Genomic DNA, 16,836 nt, shown 5'->3' with positions numbered 1-16,836 from the left:
AGTCAGTCACAAGGATACAAGCTGTGGGGAGAATGTAGGCTTGACCACCAGGTACAGTCACAGTGGGCTGAATGACCTTCCCTTGTTCAGATCCATCTGTGATCCTACATTGTCTCTTACTGGCAGTGGTAACCTCAGCTGCTTCAAAAGTTTCAGTCCAGTTGTAACTATTCCCATCATGTTAGCAGATATTTGCATGAATTATGTAATGAGGCTTCTGGTTTACCTACTGCAGCTGGTGATGTAAAGTGTGATGATATGATCTGTCCAGGGCAAGATCAAGCAAGGAGTGGGTGCTTAAGGACATTACGATAATATGAGCTGTTTAGCTAGCTGTCAATTTTTAACTGACAATTTTGTTGATGTTTTAGATCCTTTAAGCTTGAAACTTAATGAAACATTTTCCTTGTTTAATAGAGAAATAATGGGAGATTAGGAGAGTTTGAATTAGAAGCTTGGTTTTGAACTTTGGCATGCTGAAAAGAGGCAATAGGGAGTTGCTGATAATACTAAGAGTTATGGATTAAACTGCACGAAACTAAGGTGAGTTGGTACATGTGCCAATGTTGACCTACATGTTTTCTGGTATTTTTAATTTGCTTTGATATATTGTGCAGTTCATTTTACAATTGAAATTCAGCCATGGAGTCATACAACAATTACGTGGCAACTGCATATAGTGGGAGGTTTTCAAGGTTATAATAGATGTGAATAGGCAAATAAGGACTGCACCAATAGATGTTTGTTTTTGTTAGGCACCTTCAATATGAAACTGTTGGAAAGCTATTCCTGCAGATTGCAATTTTTAAAAAAAACTTTTATAGCAATCCTAAAGTAAAGCATCCCAGGGCACTCTGATCAAATATGTGGTATGTTTATGCCTTGACACAGTTATATTGGAACTTTCACGCTGACTTGGAAGAGAACTTGCAGGTGGTGGTGTTCCTGGTGTGTATATAGATGTCATACGTGGATTTGGGAGGTGCTTTCGAGGAAATTGTTACTTCACTTGATCCACAACATTTATTATGTTGATCATTGTTTAGCCATGCAAAGATGGTTTTGATGAGAAGGGTTTTTTAAAAAACCCAAACTTTGCTGAATGGTTTCAAGTGTCAGAAGAAAGCATTGTACTCTCTTTCAGCAATAGCAATGGCTTATTCGAATATGAAGAATGCATCGGTAAGATGGTTGATAATTCTATGCAACAGAATTATGGTTACTCTTGTTGGGGTTATAGGCCATAGCTGTGTCAACACTCAATCTTATTGAAAATGTATCAAAGGTTGAGTTAGAGTATGGATAGATCTGCTGGATCAAGCATAGCGTGGTTGGTTAATAGAATTGACTATAAATACAGGATACGTTTTTGTAAAATGACCTTGATCTAGAGTATGCTTCTATATAAAATTGAGGAGTGACATACAGGAAATGGCCTAACTTACCAAATGTACCAAAACATACATAAAATGATAAATCAAGAGAATTGATATTGTCATGCAAGATGTAAAGTTGAAAATACTATTGATTTTTTAAAATTTTGGATAGACTGATGAGGGGATCGAGAGTTCTATGGTTTTGATCCTGCAGATGGTGATTTGTTATGGCAGTCAGTCACAATTTGTGCACTGTGATTCTGCAAAACAGAAGTTCATAGAAGGCTTGCAAATTCATATGTAATTTGCTCTATGGCATACTTGGCACCATGCAGTTTGTTTTCCCAAAGGCCATCTGTTTGGCACCCATCTTCTTTCTACCTGCTTAAATACTGGTATTTATGGATTTCATTGATTATGAAACAGCTTGGTGTGGTCAGAGTTTGTGTAAGATTCTATTTCAATGCAAGCCTTCCCTTACACAGTAGCCAGGATGTAGCAGCATAGGGCCTTTAATAAGGTAGAAGAGGATTAAATGCAAAGACCTTTTTTTTTTAAAAGGTAGGAAATAGCTATGCAATGGCTGCCAAAATGTATGAATTTGAGGCCTGCTTTCTTCGAAGAAAGCTTTTTCTCAGATGAAATGACGTGTTGTTCCACTGCAACATACTATTAAACCTAGCTTGTCGGTATTTTTTGAGATGTATGGCTGGCAATTTTAGAAACTCTGCACTGATATGCTCAGAATCTTGAGTCATCCCACCACTTAGTGCAGCCAGATTTCATTTTGGTGTAAAACGTCCATTTAAAGAAATTGCCCGTCCTGTAATAAAATCAATTGGAAACCTTCCAGTCTACTTTGCTCTGCCCAGTTTCATTCCTCGTTACAAAGTCACCCTGTTAGCTTGGTTCATGAAGTGTTGATTTTTTTTTTCTCTCCTTGATTGAAACACATCAAAGCAAGAGACAGACTCAAAAGCAGTGTGGAATACTGTCAAAGTATTCCCAGTTTCCCGCTTGTTTGCCCATGTGTGATTTCCTATGCGAGTCAATTAAACGTTAACTATCCTGCTGCACAATGGCTATCTTTATAGTTTCTCAGAGCTCTCTAAAAGTTTACTTTTAGAAATCCTTCCACTACTACAGTCCTGTCGGTAGCATCCACCAGCTCTTACAAGGTCTCCTACCCTAAAACCAATCGTGGCCTCGTGAATGGTATTTTATTACTCAGCCTTTGGCAACCCTACCTCCACTTTGCCTGAACTCCAACTGAATCTCTTCTTCCCCCTCTTTACCTCTGCTCCTTTTTAAGATGTCCCTGAAGTCCCTCAAGCTTTTGGTGACTTGTCCAAATATTCTTGTGTGGCTAAGCGTTAAATTTTGACACTTTCTGTGAAAAATTGTGATTTTTAAATTTAAAAAATGATATTTTAAATATAGAAGTGGTGTCGTTTTACATGCCTGTAAAATAATAAGGAACACTAATTGTATAACAGCCCAAATGTTGGCGAAGATCTAGAAAGTTTTTGAGAAGATTTGTAGCCCGGTTTGTGGATGAGGATGTAGACTTGCTCGCTGAGCCAGTGTGTTTGATTGCAGACGTTTCATTACCCTGCTCGGTAATGTCGTCAGTGCACCTCCTGTGAAGCGTTGGTGTTCCGTCCCACTTGTTGTTTATATACCTCGGTTGGCATCACTTCCGGTTCTGTCTTTTTGGGTGGTTTGTATATTGGGCCCAGTTCAGTGTGTTTATTGACAGAATTCCGGTTGGAATGCCAGGCCTCCTGGAATTCCCTGGCATGTCTTTGTTTGGCTAGATGCATTGCCCCAGTCGAATTCGTGTCCTTCTTTGTCTGTGTGCATTGAGACTAGTGAGAATTGATCGTGTCTCTTGGTGGCTAGTTCGAGTTCGTGTATCTTTTTATTGGTCAGTTTTCTTCCAGTTTGGCCCATAATTTTTTTCATAGTCCTTGCATGGTATTTTATTACCTTTCATTACACGTGGGTATGGGATCCTTTGCATTCGTCAATAGCTGTCGCAGGGTGTTTTTTGGTTGGCGTGCTACCTAGGGGTCTAAGTAGTCTTGTGGTCATCTCTGATGTACAGCAGGGTGACTGGTGTTGTCCAGCTGTATAGTGTCGTCTTGTCATGGAGGTAACAAAAAACAAAAAAATCAAAGGAAACAAACACACTTGTATATCTCTGCATAGTTATGATCTGTACTTTAAGTTAGAGTAGAGGCACTGAAGCTGGTGTAAGGAACAGTTGAAATGGAACCAATTCAGACAGGTCAAACCTATCAAGGAAGATTGAATATAGAAGACTGTTCTTTTATAGAAATGAGAAAGTTGAGGGATAAATACTATAAAGGATTTAATAGAATAATACTGCGCGTGTCTCTACTTGTGAAAGGAATCACTGGAAGCCATAAACATGAAATCTAGCAGAGAATTTGAGTGAAACTTTCTCTACCCAGACAGTAATTCAGGCGTAAAATTCATTGTCACAGGGGCCACTTAAGATTTATTGAAGAAGCTGATAAGCATGAGGTAAATTTGATAAGTCTTTTCCTTACCTTTGCACATTGCTCCACATGTGGAGCATAAACACTGGCATAAAGCATTTGGGTTGAATGTCCTGCTCCTGTCTCTAGTGCTCTTGGGTACTGCATTCATCAAATGCTATTGTACCTATTCTACTGATAATCCAAATTTACTGCAGTGCCAAATTCTAATTGCATTATATAATGCTTAGTTTATTTTGAAGATTCTGAAAGTACTTTTCCAAAAAAAATCAGTTTTGTGTGTTAGTGTACAACAGAAGGGTGGATGATTCATTGCATTCATAGAAAATGCAGTTCAAATAATTTGGAGGCAAAATCTTAAATTGCACACTGTCATTCAAAGTCTTGAAGTATGCTTAGACAATTTATTATAGGGAGTCATTGCCATTTGAGTGAAAGTATCTGTATGCTTTTAAAATAAAAGGAATGAGAAGCGACTACATCAGGACAGGCAGGTAGATGGAGATAACAGGTCAATATAGACAAAAATAAAGTAGTGCAACTCCGAATTAAGAAGATAATCTGAGAATCAAAAGTAAACCTTTCAAGATGCTTCCTGGAATATTAAATGACAGGATTAGATGCTGTCACTAACATTGGGACAGATAAGACAAAGTTTTTAGTCAGAGGTTTTAAAGGACATCACAAAGGAGGAACTAACATATTTAAGGAGGGAATTCTATGGTTTCATGCTCGTGCAGGTGAAGATACGGCCACCAGTAGTAGAGCAATTACAATTAACATCATGCAAGAGGCTAGTATACATCATGCTACTCTAATTATAAATGAATTAGATGTAGTGAGAACCTGTTTACTCCTAGTCGTGCATAGGAGATTAAAATAGTTCAATTATTTATAAAAATGGGTGGCTCTAGTACAAGACTGGAGTTTCATAGATGTTTCTTTTTTAAAAGGCAGTATTGAACATACAAAATTGTCATGCAGAAAAACCAGCTGAACCATCAAGACTTCCACATCTGGAATGATTGGAGCATTGTGGCAAACCACTTCTTCCCACTTTGGGAAATTGTTTCTTCCATTTCTCGTCGCCATTGAAAATATTGATTGACAGTCAAATTTTTGCTCATTCTTCAAATCAGTGATGTGGTTACCAGCTCAGACTAGCAATGGGCAAATGTAGGGTTGATAGCAGGAAGCTCCTCAATCTACTCCAGATCAGACCGAGGACAAAAACCCTGGAGTTATTTATGTTTTAATTCAGTGCAGTGGACTTAAACTTTACTGTCTGCAGTTTTAGGATTGTTCTGCAGGATTACCAATCAAACTATTTCTTGTCAAATCTCCCCCTGCCGTAACATTCTAATCTTGTTTAACTCTTTCCTTGCAGTTGGAAAGAAATGTGGCATCAAGATTACTGGCAGAGCCTTGACCAAGCTGAAGCTCTGAGCAATATGATTCACCAAAATGAGACGGACCCAAGTAAACTATGGGATTACGTTCATCAACTGATAATGAAGAGGAACAGACACTGACAGTGGAACTGCTGCTTTAGAATCAGGGCATTAGCCAAACACTACCACTTAGACTGCATTTTGTGAATGCAATTCTCATGTAGATTTTTGGATCCTTACTTTTATATAAAGATTTTTTTTATTGAAAACCAGTTCTTATAACTTTTCTAGGATTCAGTAATCTTGCATACTGTTTCCAGTATGCCAAAAATGGTGTTAAATGGAAAATTCAAAACTGGTTTCAATTTATGAAACATGGTTTGAGATTGAAGATAGGAAGTGCTAAGACAAGTTTCATACATATTTATTCCCTACAATCGGGCAAAAGCTGTAAGCCAAGGCTTTTCTCTCCAATTGCAATATAGAGAGATGTATATTTTAAATGTCACTGAATATTACATTTGATGTTTATATCAAGTTAAATTTACTATTCTTTGTACCTTTCAAAAGAGTTAAAGATTTTTAACCACAGGAATTTTATGTAGTCCCTACAGCAAATAAATGCGTCTTTTGGTCCAGCAGATTTCTGTTCTATATGAGCCCTAACCCTCTATCAATATAAGCTTTTTTTATCAATTGTGTGATTATCTAGCTTCCCCTTTAAAACATTTATGCTGTTCACTTCATTGAGTTCCACATTCTCACCACTTTCTAAATGAAAAAGTTTCTCTGATCCTGATGAAGGGTTTTCAAACATTGCCTGCTTCTCGATTGCTGTCTGACCTGCTGGCCTCAATACCTATAGAGTCTCCAGAATTCCCATTTGAATTGAGGTGATTATCTTCTATTTGTGTTCCCTCGCAACAAATCTCCAAAAGTGGAATGTTCTCTACATTTGAAGGAGATGGTCGTGCAGTAGTACTGCAACTGGACCAGTAATCCAGAGACCCAAGGTAATGCTCTAATGCGGTGTTCACTTCTAACGTGACAGCTGATGACTGAGTGCAATTATTAAACCAGAGTTTATAAAGAGTTTCATGGCTGCTGTCATCAATTGTTGTAAAATTCCATCTGGTTCACTAATGTGTTCTAGGAGGGGGAAAATCCTGCTTTGGGCTACATTTGATTCCAGATGTGCAGCAATGACGCTAACTGCTATCTTCCCTCTGAAATGACCTAACTTCAAGGTAATTGAGCATGAGCCACCGGTGCTGGCTGTGCTGCGGCACCTACATCCACGAAAGAACAAAAAAAGCTTTATTCCTAGTTTTAAACTGCTCTGTTAAGTACATCTCATCCTCTTCTCCTAAAGAAGAGGCCCTAAAATGAACAGTATTCCCCAATATCTGTGCTTTGTTTCTACCATCCTTGTGAATCTTTTGTTTTAGCTCGTACCCTTTCTTTTGTAACTTTTTCTGCAACATGGCGATCAGAATCCTGCACCATACTGCAGTTAAAACATGGTCCAACGAACGTTTTATATAAGCTCAACATACCTCCTCCTTTGATTTGTGTACCACAAGCTGATCTGCCTGGCATTTCCACATTGAGGTAAGATCAAGTGTAGTCTGCAGGTCATGGAGTACTTGAGGTGAAGGGGTGAAGAAGCTATGACGCACTGCTATAATTTAGTCCTCATGTGAAACCAGTGCTTTCTATTTTATTTTCACTACATACTCATATGCATTTGTAATTGAAACAGCTAGCGTAAGCCTTTTGCATTAGTGCAGATGTGTATTTATGGTAAGAAGCAGTTGCCACAATAAATCGTGGCAAAGAAATCTGTGATGTCAGAAAAAAATTCTTAATATATTCCAAGTGTTGAATGTTTGGAGAATTAATACATTCAATAATTTAAAAGCAGAAGAGTTTCCAAGCGTGAAATGTGCTGCATATGGGTCTAACACACCAGGGAAACCTATCTGACTTTTATAACAATCGAAGGATTGTGGAAGATGATGCTATAAAAATCATGTTCATTAATATGTTCTTGAGGTGTGCTGTCTGTGTTGGTACCTTGAGAGTTGCCATTGTAGACCTTTTGTTTTTAAGATTCATTTATGTGCTAACTTGGAAATGCATCCTCTGTCTTTTCAAGGTTACTTGATAGTTTATCATTTGGTCACTGGGGTACAGTGCTTCAGGGTTACTTTGGCACTGTCAATCACTGAGCAGTGTACATGTTGGAGCAGGGTTAATTGGTGCCTGAGGGAGACCAAAGCTCTCTTTGAAAATTCAGCAGTTCAATTTATCTCAGGTTTTCAGTCATTTCCCAAGCTTTATGAAATATCAATCTTGCAATTGAGGTATGATTTATTAACTCCATAAATCAAAAAGGCTTATTCTGGTGTGTTGAGTGTTTTTGGCTATTTTTGACACAAGCAGTTTGCACTCTAATCACATTTCTTAGTTATTGTTTGAAATTATTAAGATTTTTGAAAAGGTCCTCCTATGGGTAGCGGAATTTCTTAAATTACTTCAAGAAACTGCATTTGGACACAAGCGTGGGACCAAATGTATATGGTGTGATTGATGTGAATATTACTTGTGTTTACTGCAGAAGTCAGTCGTTTTCAGAATATGTGGTGCGTGATGTTTTGTTAAATGTTCATAGCATCACAACCATTCTGCCTTCAAATTGAAAGTGCTGCCTCCTCCCATTAAACAGTTTTCTTCAATTTGTGTAATTATCCTATTTATTGGTGGGAAATAGTAGAATAAAAGTTACCTCCTAATGAAGGCATTGTACCTCACTGTTGGGTTACTAACTATGGAATCAACTACTGATCCATTTATTTTTCACGTGCTACGGTTTCCTCCCACAGTCTAAAGATGTGCAGGCTAGGTGGATTGGCCGTGCTAAATTGCCCATAGTGTTCAGGGATGCGTGGGTTATAGGGGGATGGGTCTGGGTGGGATGCTCCAAGGGGTGGTGTGGACTTGTTGGGCCGAAGGGCCTGTTTCCACACTACAGGGAATCCAATCTAATCTAAAATGTTGATGGAATATAACATTAATTTCTGATGTATAACACATTTTGTTAAAATAAGCATTTGAGTTTTCGCACAAAGGGGGCCTGAATGTTGGAATATTTTGTGAGTACAGTTGCTTTTTGTTGAACAAATGGGTGGAGGAGCTGAATTTAATTTGTGTGCTTTTGAAGCAATTCACATTTTCAGAATGGGATGAATTAATTTTAATAAGTGGATGCCAAAGAATTACTTCAAATTATTTGCATGGCTCATTGTAAATGCAAGCACTGATCATTTTGAGTATATGTGCCTTGGACTTTGCCTGCTGAATGGAGGTTGATTTGAAAGATTTTGGTTTCTAACCAGAGGTACATCAGTGAGTCGTAATTAGTTCTAGATCTCACTGATTACAGAATGTTTCCCATAGGCAAAAATTTACAACTCGATGCCTCCTTGGTATTTTACCATTATATTGCTCAAATAAATTTTGTTTTTTTTTCTAGCACATGGGAATACCTCCAAGTTTACTAGGCAGGTCACTATTATTGTTTTCATCCATGTAGGACTGATTTCTTTTCCTGTTTTGGTTTTATTTTGTACACCAGTGGTTTTCAATTTTTGCTAATGCCTATGCTGTGGATAATGTAATCTGTTATGAAATGTAATGTCATGGCTGCATTTGGTAACAGGGGAATAATTTTCTTCCTCCTGAATATCTGGATATAGAATTAACCACCACACTAGTGATTTAGCATCCCTGACCTCCAGCTCATGTAGGAAGAGGCCATTGGCCAGTAGAGCCTAAGCAAAACTGGAAGAAAGATCCAGGCAGTTTCATAAGCTACAGTAACTAGATTTTCAAATACTAGTGTTTTATAAATTGTAACACTGACAGTATTGAATATTTTTCACAATATAGAATTATTACAATTTCAAACATTGGCTAGTTAATTTATTTTCTTCTTTGTTACTTTCACTTTAATTTTATGCGTATTTGTCATATGTGCTCTTTAATGAGCTTACTGTGGTGTGAAGTACAGGTTGACATTATTAGAAATAGCCTTGTTCTCAGTGACTGAGGACTTGCTATTTTTTTAAATTACAATTGAGAAAAAAAGGAAGTTGTTTTAAAGTATTCATGTACATAAGATCAATTTTAAAAATGAAAAATAAAGATTTTTGAATTTCACTGAAACATGTGTATCGGTAAACCAGTTTGTGGTCACAGCTGAATTAATGCTGTTAGTTTCACCAGGATATTGTGATCCACTATATTGTGCATTTCTCAGGTTCCACCATTCTCTGAATTCTAACGTGTGCACACCGCAATTTTCTGTTCTATTTTGTTCTTTGAGGCCTTTCAAACTTTTTCTGCTATGACCTTTTATGTATTTAAGTTGTAACCATGCTGTCAAGGATCCCTAACATGCAGCAGTCTTTTGGTTACATAAGGTAGCATCTTACTGCCTAGGCTTTGTTTCAGTATTGGTCTAAAACTTTACTGTGAGGAGGCAATCACCGAATTGCAGCTCTGTTCCTACTTTTCCATCTCGAACAAATGTTGTATTATTAGCTGAAACTTTTGAGTCCCATACTCTTCAGAACTGCAGAACTTGCCTTAAATCAAAACAAAGTTGCTGATTTACAGCAACCACAGTTCTTTTGGTTCTTGCCTTAAATCAGGTACTGCTTCATACCACAGGATTGGCCCAGCAAGACATTCTGCCCTTTTTTTTGTTCATTTGCTGGTTAAGTCTTTATTCACAAGCTCCAAAGAGCCTTGGGTCATTCAGAGCTATTCAGACACTTGGTGAATTAAGTAGCTGGAAGAGCAGCTGGGTAAGTTGGCTAGTCCAGCTTTCCTGACAGCCCCTCCCAAACAGTCAAATCTAGAATGACACATGTATGGTGATTAGATCTAGACAGGGAGTTGGTTGAGAGGTTGGAGTCAGAGGGGCAAGGTGTCAGATGTTACACTGGGACTCTTCTATCCAACATTTCCTCTGTACTTAACTGATTAAGTAACTCGACTGACCAAAATACCTGATAGTGACTGAAACAGACATCTGTTTTCGAGGGCCCAAGACAGTTAGGAAATTGCCTGTTGGAAGTTAGCATTCCTGAACAATTCTCAGGGCCTACTGGTTGGAATGTCAAATGGGTCCTGACACATCTACCCTCTCTGATGGGTCTAGGCCTGAAATGTCAGCTTTTGTGCTCCTGAGATGCTACTTGGCCTGCTGTGTTCATCCAGCGCCACACTTTGTTATCTCACATCTTCTATCCTGTTAGGTTCTCAGTACAAATAAAGATATTTCATTTTCCTAATCCAATTGAGGAAAAAATAATCGCAAACAGGCTAGTTTTACTGCCATAAGGTGGTGGGTATCTGGAACTTACTGCCTGAAAAGGTGGTGAATGCTGGAGCCATCACAATATTTAAGTAACATTTAGAAGAGCTGTTCGCAGTGCTATAGCATAGTACGCCACAGGTGAAGTGCTGGAAAATGGCACCAGTGTGGACACAGTGGGTCCCTCCATGCTGTAAAACTCAGCTCAAGAGTGAACTAAAAATGAAGATGGAACAGATTAGAGAGAAAATATTTCCCCTTCTTTTTTTTTATTTCCACAGTATGGTAAGTCAAAAACTAGGAAATTAATATAGCCAATGAATCCAATTTTTTTTTTACATCTGAGGAATTTTTTTTAGCCCATGTATTATTAGAAAATGGAACCTGTGTTGAGTAGTTGAGGTAATTACCATAAGTGCATGTGGTAAAGGGGAATTGCAGAACATGCAGACATGAAATAGATTTGGAAGACAGCTAAGAGGTACAAGCACTGCCAGGGACCAGCTGGGCTGAATAGCCTTATTCTGTGCTGCAAATTCTGTAAAAGGCACCTAATATTTGCATCTTTACTGTGGATTATGCCAATTTGAGGTATGTCTGTATTTGTCCAATAATTGAAGGCTCAGGTACCCTATTGTCCATGCTGTGCACCATTATAAGCCTTTACAATCCATCCATCCTTGAAAGGAAATGCGTGCAGCTTGCATTCAATGGCACTTTAGCAATCTATCAGCAGAGTAAGGTAAATTAAAATATCTCGAACAGCTCTTTGTGTATGTAGAGGTGGAATATTTAAAACATGTACTAGATACCTTGTAAGCAAAATCAAATATGTATTTCCACTGTTCTGGCTGTGCTTATATTTGAAGTTTAGTTATCATTGTGCTCTTAAGATGAGATGCAGTAACCTTGATCTGTAGATCTGGCTGCAAATTCAGCATTGATACAGTTCTTTCTGAGCCTAGGACATGTTCATGCCTGAGACCTCGCAACTACATCAACTTGGAGAAGCAACATTCAGTGAGTACAAGTAGCTTGATCACAAATTGAACATAAATCCTGTGAATGAGTAACTCTCTAATATAGTTTCCTACATTACAGCAGTCACCATCCCCATAGACTACTCATGCTAACAGCTGATTCCAATCTCCACTTTTCTAAGAAGTTTTTGACTTGCCTTCAAGGACAAGTGAAGAATGGAGAAAAGTCAAGTTCAGAGCAGAGGTTTCTCTGGGTGTGCAGCAGCATACCTCGAGAGGGTAATAATTTGTACCAGTTGTAACTTGGGATGGTTCTGTTATTCTCCTCCCAGGTTTAGAAAATGGAAGATATGCTGAACTTTTTACTTTTAAAGCACCGACTTGGTTAGGAGTGGACTATTATATTCAATTCTGGTCACTACACCTAAGGAAGGATGTGTAGGGTCAGAAGAAGCTTAGCACAATTGGTTCCGTGGATAAGGGATTTCAGCTAAAGGGTGAGGCTGGTGAAGCTGATCTTCTTGGAGCACCGGAACCTTAGCAGCGATTTAATTGTGGTGTGTAAGTTTATGATAAAGAAACTGTTTCCATTAGGACATAGTAAAAGGTATAATTTTGTGATGCAGTATGCCAACGGCAGGGTTTCAGTCCTGGCTGACATCACCATGAAGATCCTGCCTTCTCAACCCCTCTCCTCACCTGAAGCGCGGTGACCCTCAGCTCACAGCGCCAGGGACCCGGGTTCGATTCCTGCCTCGGGCGACTGTCTGTGGAGTTTGCACATTCTCCCTGTGTCTGCGTGCGTTTCCTCCGGTTTCCTCCCACAGTCCAAAGATGTGAAGGTTAGGTGGATTGGCCATGCTAAATTTCCCCTAGTGTTCAGGGGTGTGTGGGTTATAGCAGGATGGGTCTGGGTGGGATGCTTCAAGGGGCGGTGTGGATTTGTTGGGCTGAAGGGCCTGTTTCCACACTGTAGGGAATCTAATCTAATCTAATCTAAAACTCACCACCAGCCATCTGTCTAATTTAGAGTGTAGCGCTATGGTCCCTAGGGACTTTGGGTGCAAGTTCTAGCAGTTTTGGATGAGATAACAGAAGATGTGAAGAAAAATATTTCACTGCGTAAAAACAACTTTGCTGGGCTACAACAATAGAGCAGATGAATAGGACAAATTTGATCTGCAACGAGCCAACATGACCTCAAAGGGCCAAATAGCCACTTTATAACCTAGTCACTCTTGCTGGCAGTGGACATGTGGAGTTGAGTGTTGCTTTGATGCCCGAGATTGATGTTCAGGGCTCCTTTCTGATGCAGGAACCCATGTGCATTTTACAGGAAACTAAGTCCTGGACAATTTTTTTTTTCTCTATGAAATTTCAGCATGGCAGTAAATTAACAATTGGGTATGTTGCTCTTTGTTCTACAGCACTTACAACTTGCACTTTACAATATAATTCTCTAAAGCAATTTTTCCCAAGGCCTCTCCGTGATTATGCTGAGTTTATTGACCAGCAAACCACTTCCACTTCCACTTCCAGATTCTACTCTGAAGAGTCAGTAGAAACATAGCACTTCTAGAAACCCTTCAACAATCTAAGGACCTACCCAAAATACTTCCTGCTGAGCGCTCAAAAGGTATTCACGCAATCCTACAACTTACAAAAAAACCTTAATATTAGAGGGGGAGATGGGGGAGATAGCAAAACTGCAGATTATCTCTTGCTAATGTGCTAAAAGCATCTTTCAACATTTTAAGTGGTTAAAATTCAATCGATAGTTGTAGCTCAAGCTAAAATTGTCTGTTAAATGAATGGTCATAACTGCTCAAGAAAATGTTTCGTGACTGACAGACATTTATTAAAGTTTTTTTAAAACGGTCTGTTTTATCTTTAGGTTCATTTATTGTGTATATTCTAGTACTTAAGGGAGAATTGAAATTGAACTCATTGGCTTTACAGCTTACTTGCAGATCTCCCGTGAGGCAGTGAGATACTTTTTGCATTCTTCCAGGCATGTTGTGCTATGTATCCCTGACTCTCTCATTCTCCTAGAAAGATTAATTATACTTAATGGTTGTTAGGCTTTTTCTTTAATTCTCACTGCTGTGTGTTAACATCCGTCTATCAGGAGCTAACTACTGTTGCTGTAGTAAGTGCGCATTTGGGAGGTGCATGAAAATTTCTGGCTCCAATTCCGAGCAGCCCCTCATGTAATGGCAATTTGCTTTCTCTCCTCACTTTTTGTTCATATTTCTGGCCCTTTGAAATGCAACCTCTGAAGTGGGGTGATTATTTGAAACTTACAGACCAGAGTATTGTTCTCCAAATATCCTTAAATAGCGCCTTGTAAACCCGTGACCATTTACATCTAGAAAGACAAGGGCAGCAGCTATATGAGAACACCACCACTCCCGCCTTCAGCCGCTCACCATCCTGACTTGGAGATACATCACCACCTGGCCAAAATTCTGGAATTCCCTCCCTGTAGGCATTTTGCATACGGACTGCAATGGTTCAAGAACAAAGCTTATTACCACCTTCTCTAGAACAACTAGGAATGGGCGATAAATGCTGGTCAGCCGATGACCCCATATCGCAGAAGTGAATTTAGAAAAACTTACGAACATGTCTTTTTCAGGAACATCCCAAAGTATGTGCCAGCAAAATAAGTATTTGTTGAGGTGCAGACATTGTTGTAATTATAATGAAAGGTATATAGTGCATATTTATAATTTTTGGAAGTTGCATTTCAAAATAAAAGCCATGGGGTTTTGGTTAGCCTGTGAAGTTTTACTTAAAGGTCAAAAAGTCACTCTCTGACAGTGTCTCAAAGGTGCAAGTTCTGAGGAAAGGTCACCAAGCCCGAAATATGTCAAGATCTATTAAGGTTTGTCCTTCATTCAGAGATGCCAAAATTCAATATTTCAAGCACACCTTGCAATGATTTCGTGACTGGCATCTTTGATTGAATGATGCAAGAATATAAAACCATATTTTGCTATTTATTTGAGCTGGCTACTTTCTCGCAGATCCCAGAGGAGAGGGCATGTCCTCCTATTGATCTACAATGAATGCAATAATTGTTCTGCAACTTCAGAGACTGGTCCAGGTGTTAACACAGGCTCTAACTGTGTGGTATGACCTCAGCTAGGGACCTCTTTAAATTGGATTTGAAGCTTCTGTCTCTGTTGTACTTGGTCAACTCTGATTTCTCTTCCCAGGTGCTGCCAGACCTACTGAGCTTTTCCAACAACTTCTGTTATTGTTTCTCATTTACAGCATCTGCAGTTCCTCCAGTTTTTATACACCTTCAGTGAGTTGCCTGGCAGACCTTTATTGTGTTAATGGAGGAGAGAGATTGGGCAAACGGAGCCAGTATTCTATGGAGTTTTGAAGAATGAGAGGTGAGCTTATTAAAGCCTACAAAATACTGAAAAGGTTAGAGGGTGGATGCAGGTAAGACATTTCCCTTGGTTAGGGAGTCGAGAACCAGGGAATAACATTTCAAAATTTGGCTCGGCCTGGAGGTATGTTGGCAGTGGTTCTAGAAGTGCTATGTTTCTATTGACTTTTCAGAGTTCTGGAAGTCAAGTGGTGCTGGTCTATAAACTCAGCATATCAAGGAGAGACTTTACAATTTAATTCTCTTAACTCTGTTTTAAAATGAAAGTTGAAAATGCTCTGGGACAAAGAGCAATGTACCCGATTTTGCTAACTACTCCCATCCTGAAATTTTGTATTGGGAAGCAATTGTCTGGGACTCGGGTAGCTTCCTGTAAAATGTGCAATTCCTTTCTACTTCTGAAAGGAGTCCTGAACACCGATCAAGGGGGAATCACTAAGGACCAAAATCATGACTTCCTTTTACTAGTGGCAGAGTGAATCTTTGGAAATCTCTACCCCAGAGGTCTGTGCAAACTGCCATTGAGTATGATTAAAGTAAAGATTAGCAGGGTGACGTAACGGGATATAAAAATAATGACAGACAAATACATTGAAGTAGATGGTCAACCACATTCGTACTGAATAACAGAGCAGGATCAATGGGCTGAATGGTCTACTCCTGGTCTGACGTTCCTGCAACAGTGCAAAGAACAGCGATAATGGGAACTGCAGATGCTGGGGGAGGCCTCCCCCTCTCTCCCTATTTACTTCAGAATCCTCTCCCCCAGCTCCCTTTTCTGATGAAGGGTTTAGGCCCGAAACGTCAGCTTTTGTGCTCCTAAGATGCTGCTTGGCCTGCTGTGTTCATCCAGCCCCACACTTTGCGCTTCTTTGCACAATAGATAACAATATTTTTCAGGATGATGTGTGATTTGGGAGGGATCTTTCAGCTGGGTGTGTCCCCATGCATTTGCTGTCCTTGTCCTCCGTAGAGGTCAGGGCCTGGAAGCCTTGGTGAGTTGTTACAGTCGTCTTGTAAATGTTACATACTCTGCTGCACATCAGTGGAGAGAATGACTGACTGTTTCAGGGGGCTTGACAGATTGCCATTCAGACTTAATGGGAACTGCAGATGCTGGAGATTCCAAGATAATAAAATGTGAGGCTGGATGAACACAGCAGGCCAAGCAGCATCTCAGGAGTGCTCCTGAGATGCTGCTTGGCCTGCTGTGTTCATCCAGCCTCACATTTTATTATCTTGCCATTCAGACTGCTGCTTGTCCTGGATGGTGTCGGGTTTCTCTCAGGTTAGAGCTGCCCTCATTCAGACAAGTCAGGGGTGTTCCATCACAGCATTTACAGCACAATGCATCAATTCTCATGCACACGGGCGCAGCAATCCCTTTTGTGCAAAGCTGTCCTAATGCTCAAAGTACGATCGCACCACATTTACCAATTTGCACCATAGTTCTAAATACTTGACACTAAAGTTTCTCCATTTAAGTAATTTGAAAATAATTAGTCCTGCACAATGCGCAGCAATGCACCAGTTCTGAAATGTAACGTATTTAGGATATTTAGCTCAGTGAAATCTAATAATTGATACCACGAGTGGCTCGCTAGAAGGTTGTGTGCACAAAAGCAGTTTCTTGGGTATAATGAAATATAACAAAGGTGCTTTATTTTTTTGAAAAGCTGATGCCTTAGAATCAACATTACCTTTTTAATCTTTTTTGAGCTATTGTCATTCATTCGACCGTGTGCACCATAGAAATGATATTGAAGAAGTTTTCCTCT

At 39.4% G+C, this 16,836-nt stretch overlaps 1 protein-coding gene across 5 annotated transcripts in view; it reads left to right on the top strand.

Moving 5' to 3' along the window:
* The window catches only part of fut11 (fucosyltransferase 11 (alpha (1,3) fucosyltransferase)), a 54,815-nt gene that overhangs the window by 8,023 nt on the left and 29,956 nt on the right, over nt 1-16,836 (top strand). The window contains exons 3-4 of one of the 5 annotated variants that reach the window (XR_007250640.2): nt 418-543; nt 5,289-5,400. The exons of 2 other annotated variants lie outside the window; for them this stretch is intronic. Coding sequence is in view for 2 of the 3 variants with exons in the window: in XM_048563349.2 (XP_048419306.1) it covers nt 5,289-5,433 (145 nt within the window). In the remaining variant the exon portion in view is untranslated. Of the gene's footprint in view, nt 1-417; nt 544-5,288; nt 9,460-14,934; nt 15,060-16,836 lie in introns of those variants that run through there. 2 more of the 5 variants (XM_048563350.2, XM_048563349.2) reach the window with 2 other exon arrangements.

This window comes from Stegostoma tigrinum, chromosome 37 (genome assembly GCF_030684315.1).
Source record: "Stegostoma tigrinum isolate sSteTig4 chromosome 37, sSteTig4.hap1, whole genome shotgun sequence".
In the NCBI taxonomy this organism is placed as follows: Eukaryota; Metazoa; Chordata; class Chondrichthyes; order Orectolobiformes; family Stegostomatidae; genus Stegostoma; species Stegostoma tigrinum.
Note: the sequence above shows the minus strand (reverse complement) of the source record. Positions and strands in the feature narration are given on the sequence as shown.